This window comes from Erigeron canadensis, chromosome 6 (genome assembly GCF_010389155.1).
Source record: "Erigeron canadensis isolate Cc75 chromosome 6, C_canadensis_v1, whole genome shotgun sequence".
NCBI classification, from domain to species: Eukaryota; Viridiplantae; Streptophyta; class Magnoliopsida; order Asterales; family Asteraceae; genus Erigeron; species Erigeron canadensis.
In genome coordinates, this window is record NC_057766.1 from 36,285,163 (window position 1) to 36,290,590 (window position 5,428).

Genomic DNA, 5,428 nt, shown 5'->3' on the forward strand with positions numbered 1-5,428 from the left:
AATGGCCGGAGAAGGGCGATTGGAAGAAAGAAAAAGAACACGAAAATTACACTAGATGGAGACTATGTAAAACTTGACTTTACCATAAAAATTACACTAGATGCCAATGAGATTGATATAAGTGAAATGGTCTTATAAAAGCTTGTGTAAGAAAGATTGAAATAAAACCCCAGCTTTTGGCTTCATTTCTAAGCTCCCGCTCCAAGCCCTAACCACAGCTCTAGCTCCAAACTTTTGGGCCAAAAATATCCTTAGTTTTTATTTTTTTACTAAATTAAATATTTCTGCCTAATATACATATACTTTGCAACATATGTTTTTCAAACCTTTAATAAAATTAAACAATATCTTTTACAATAATATTTTTATATTAATAACTACACAAAAAATCACTACGGTCACCATTCATATTCATACGGTATATATACGAGTATTACATTGATAGAAATAACTTTTTGTATAAGCCTAAAAATGGCAAAACAAAATAATTTCGTATTTAACTGCGGACTACTGAACTCAATTTAGGGTGGGGGGTTTATAATAAAGATTTTTTAGGGCGGCATTATACAAAGATCCTGCAAATCGATTGGTATACAATCATTATCATTTATCTTCAGCCTAAGGTATACAAATTTCAAATCCCCTTCACCCATTCGATTTCTTTTGTGTTTTTTTTTTAAATGTAAATAATTTTACTGAATTAAAGTAAATGATTATTTGAATGATCTTGATTCTGTTTTTCTTGTAAAAGTAAATGATAGGTGAGTCATGTCTCATTTATTCCCTTTTGATGATTCCAGTAATGTGTGTTTGACTATTTACAGTTTCTTTACTTTGCCGTCTTAGGTTTTGGTTGTTATAAGAACACGGTCGTATGACACACCGTCTCGTTATAATGCTTTAGAATAATGTAGATTTATCCGTTGTTTTCCAGATCAGTTTCGAGGCCTTGTGATCTTAGGAATTTGATGTGTTATAAACAAGTCATGCCTTTGTTGTTCTTGTTTTCGTTTTTGATTAGCAGACAACAACGAGTTTCCTTGTCGGCTGTTAGGGTCTTTTTTTATAGTGATGGATAATCTTTTCCAAGGGTAAATTTGGTCATCTCCAAAGTTAACCCGAGGATTTGACTGATGAAATACATATTTTCTAGGGCAAGTTGCAATTACTAGCAGTATGCTTTCACATCGTTTCTAATATATTCATTACACTATAAGATCATTATTTGTTACAGAAACCATCTACTTTTTAACCCCATAATAAAACTTCTGAAAACCATCATAAAGTCTGACAGATGTGTAATGCAATAAAGCTGTTAATCTGGCATCGCCCATGTTTAAGGTGTTGTCTATAGTGACTTTTGTTGGATTGCCTACAGGTGTGGTTTATACTGTTAAATACTTGAATTTGGTTAGTGATATAATACTGAAACGTTGGAACCCCTAACAATGAAGAATTGCAAGATGTAGGAAACGCATACATTGAGGTCTGCCACATCCTACAAAAATATAAATGGGTAATAGTAGATTAGGTATCCACTCGCATATGTAGGTTTGTTTTCTATATATTAGGTTTTATTTTTATTTCCTAAACCTTCAAGATCTGTCAGTTTTGTTTAATATCTGGATGATGATCCTATTGCATACATCTCAGCGTCACCTGTTTACATTTAGAGAGGATCCAAATCGGACCCCAAGTAATATATCATTTGGGTTGGTCAGCAGTTTCCTTTTTTTTTTCTTCCCATTGCTCCACTGCTACTCTTATACCAAATCAGTTTTTGGTCACTAGTTTTTTCCTTTAATTATTTGTATGTTTATGAAGCAGGTGTTGCAGAAAATGGTGAAACATAAGCTGAAGCAACCTCCAAACAGTTGTACTACAAGTGACCCTGATATGGAGGAGTTTGTACAAGATGGTTGGGTTGTTGTCAAGAAACAAAAAGTTACAATCTTGATCCCGCCTTTACCTTTGACTGAACAATGCACGATACGTAGCCCGAAAAGAATTCCATCACAGCCTGTAACTACCAAAGAAGTTGATCATATTATTGCAGCTCCACTGCCCGACCCACCCCTTCCTGTAGAGAAAACTATGTCGTTAGCCACTAAGAAACCTGTCAGAACATTTTCCAACCCTCCAGGGTCGAAACCTCGGGTTACCGCAGGAAACCACAGTACTTACAAATTCAAAAGTTGTAAAAGAGTTGGGATTTGCGGGGCACAAGAAGCAAGAAAACATTGTGGAAGTTTGCTCAGTGGACACATGCTGGTGAATCCAAATATGAGGGCTTTGAATCTTGAGAGGAAGCTTAAGAAAGCAGGTGGGCTGAACAATTGGCTGCTGTCTCTGGGACTTGGCCAATTTGTGAAGATATTTAGGGCCAAACGTGTTGGCAAGGTGCAGTTGGTGAACCTGACCATGAAAGAGCTGAAAGATATGGGTGCAAATGCAGTAGGGCCCAGGAGAAAGCTGATGCATGCTATCGATTGTCTCTGGTAGACTGGAGGTGCAAAATTATGACAAGAATAGGGGAACCACTAACACGACATAAAGTTACCTATAGTGTTGTATGGACTATCACTAACCTCGATATGTCAAGCGAGGAAAATAACTCGTGTATAAACCAACAATTTATTTGTTTATAATCTTTGAACTCGTGTGCTGCCCCTTGGATCAGTTGACTGGTCCAGAGCTGTTCTCTAACCTTGTTAGTTGTTACCACTGTAACCAGCACATTGAATAGTTTACTACTTTTCTAGACATCTCAAATAACTTCTGTCCTGGTCAATGTGAGTGTGTATTGTAACATGGCTGGCACAGAAGTGTAGTTCCTTGTAAAGCATATTTGTGTATGTGAGACAAATTACACTAGTTACCCATTTTATTGATCTGGTTCACAAGATGTTCCTGGTAAGTAGTTGCACACTTTCTTTAAAGTTAGAGTCAAACACTGCAACAAATATAAGAATTGCAGTATATTCCTCTCAAGAATTGCAGTCATCTTGTGATCTTGATATGTAGCACCAATATTGCTCAATGCAACTTTACAGGGCTTGAAGAAGTATATAATATAAGAGTACTCAGTAGTATGTTCCTCTCAAGAATTGCAGTTATTTTGATATGTAACCACCATGCTCAATGCAAGTTTCCCTTTCTATGACCAAAATTTGGTCGGAAATTGGTTAGGCACTTTCTCCCACAATGACAAATATCGTAGTGACTCATCATGGACCAAATTATCTTGTATTAGGAGGTCAAGTCACATCAGATTTGGTCAATCAGGTAATACTAAACTATTTTAGCCAAACATCATGTGAAAACTGGTTAGTAGATTTGCTATGCCATTTGATTGAGTATTATCTTAGTTTACAAGAGTACTGATCATGAGGTATTGAGCTATGAAATGTAAACAATCACTGGTTTTCATTTGTGCAATAAATCTATTCGAGCAGATAAGATTTATTGCAGTCATCCCTCGTGCCCAAATGCAGGCATACAAACGTCAGAAGGGATCAAACATTCTAGTGACACGTTCTTGATCTTTATTTTATTGCGGAACAATTTCTCAAACAAATGATACAGTGAGCACAAACAAGCTAATTAAGTGGAGACTAGTCATAATCATCCTCCATATAAGATGAAGAAAGTGAATGGTGACACTATGGGTATGTTTGGCGTAGAGATTTTAAGAGCTTTTGTAAGCTTGAGCTTATAGTAATTAAATAAAGGAAGAATAAAAGAACTCATACTACATCAAAATACTGGAATCAGATGATGGAATAAAGAAAGAAAAAGAAGAAAGCATTAGTCTATGGAGGTGCCAATTAGAGAGGCATCTTGGTCACAAAAGAAAAAGTTGAAAGAATGCCAATATAATGACAATATTCCATATATTGTTCAAATAAACAAATTCTAAGTAGCTAGAGAGAAGAAAGTAGTAGTAGTGATGAACATCAATATGGTGGAGCACTAAGAGTGAACATTCATTTGCCATTGTTTGCCTATACTACTTTTGCTTAATCATTAAGGGCATCTTTCAAGATTTGATATCATTTGTGTGTTTTCAATCTTTTTCAGGTGTGGAACATGTTGTATTCATCACATCATAATGGTAATGCTTTTCCAACTCACCACAGTCCACAACCAACCTTCATCCAAATCCAATTCCTTGTCCTTTTTGTGCTTTGATGTATGGATGTCTATTACATACTTCTTCTCTGAAACTAAGGATTGGTCTATAGAAATGATGGTACGATTAGGCGAATACCTCCCAAAATTGACCACTGGTCTATAGAAATGATGGTACGATTAGTCGAATACCTCCGTATCAGTTTAGTCTATTTATTCGTTCACAAAAACATAAGTTAGCAACATGTAAATTAAAATCTCACTAGAACTTAAGTAAAAGGCTCTAGTCTTTTTCCTTGATGTAGTGTGACTAAGACTTAACACACACATCATTTTCCATTCATCTGATAATGTAAGTTGTTGTCACTAGAACAAATACTATCAAGCATATTAACACAAGTTGGTATTAACAAATTAGCAAATACTTTATGTTTGGAATATGCTTTATTTTATAAAAAGTTACATTTGACATCAACTTTAGTTTCTTGACTCATTTCTTTTGGCCTTTTCCTTTCTTATGCTCCATTAGCCCATTTGTTTGTTTTTTTTCCCCCTATATACACTATTCTATAACCGAAATAACTCTCGACACTTACATTCATGCTGCTTTAAGATTTGGAACTAAAAGATATTTTTTTAACGTATATATCTGATTGAGTTCGTGTACTTCTCTGTGATAAAACAAAGACATAATATTAGCTGGGAAGATGATCCGAAAGATTTAGAGAGTTTTATCGATTATAGCTAACCCAAAGATAAATCATTGAGTTAGTCAATACTAAGCCAGGTAGGGGGTGTGTTCTGATGACTTGAGGAACCTGTAAGGGCCTCAGAACTCATGCCGATGACAATGTTAAAAGTAGAATTTTGGCTCATATCCACAATTTTCTAACATAATAATCTACCATCTTGACAACCTATGCTCCGGGTTTCCATTTGCTAGTCTAACGAACTTAGATGATGTAGTAGTATAAACTAAAGATAAAGGATGTAGGCGGCCCCAGGTCTAATCCTGAGACTTATGTCTTAGGTTTGATGTCTTCGACACTAGGTTATAACCGGGTCCTTGTCAAATACAGTCCTAAGAGCATTAGGTGAACTTTTGATATGAAAGGTTAAATTTTATTTATTCATGTTAACTACTTAGGGCTATATTTAGTATTTGCATTAATTATAATCTAATTGTTGAAGTCATTTTCTGTGACAACCTTAAACAAAAGAATCCATATATATGTGACAAAATAGTTAGAAGAGGTATGCAAGAAACATTTTGACTTCATAATTGAAAGATACAAAT

The 5,428-nt window shown here is 35.1% G+C and overlaps 1 protein-coding gene across 2 annotated transcripts; it reads left to right on the forward strand.

Moving 5' to 3' along the window:
• The first annotated feature begins 493 nt into the window (after window positions 1-493).
• Window positions 494-2,882, forward strand: LOC122604079. 2 transcript variants are annotated; one of them, XM_043776978.1, is made up of 2 exons: window positions 494-623; window positions 1,825-2,882. In XM_043776978.1, the coding sequence occupies exon 2, from the start codon at window positions 1,840-1,842 to the stop codon at window positions 2,500-2,502; it is 663 nt and encodes a 220-aa protein (XP_043632913.1). In that variant the 5' UTR covers window positions 494-623; window positions 1,825-1,839; the 3' UTR covers window positions 2,503-2,882. The 2 variants fall into 2 exon arrangements, with proteins under 2 accessions (XP_043632913.1, XP_043632912.1); XM_043776977.1 differs by having other exon boundaries at window positions 1,828-2,882.
• The last annotated feature ends 2,546 nt before the right edge of the window (window positions 2,883-5,428 follow it).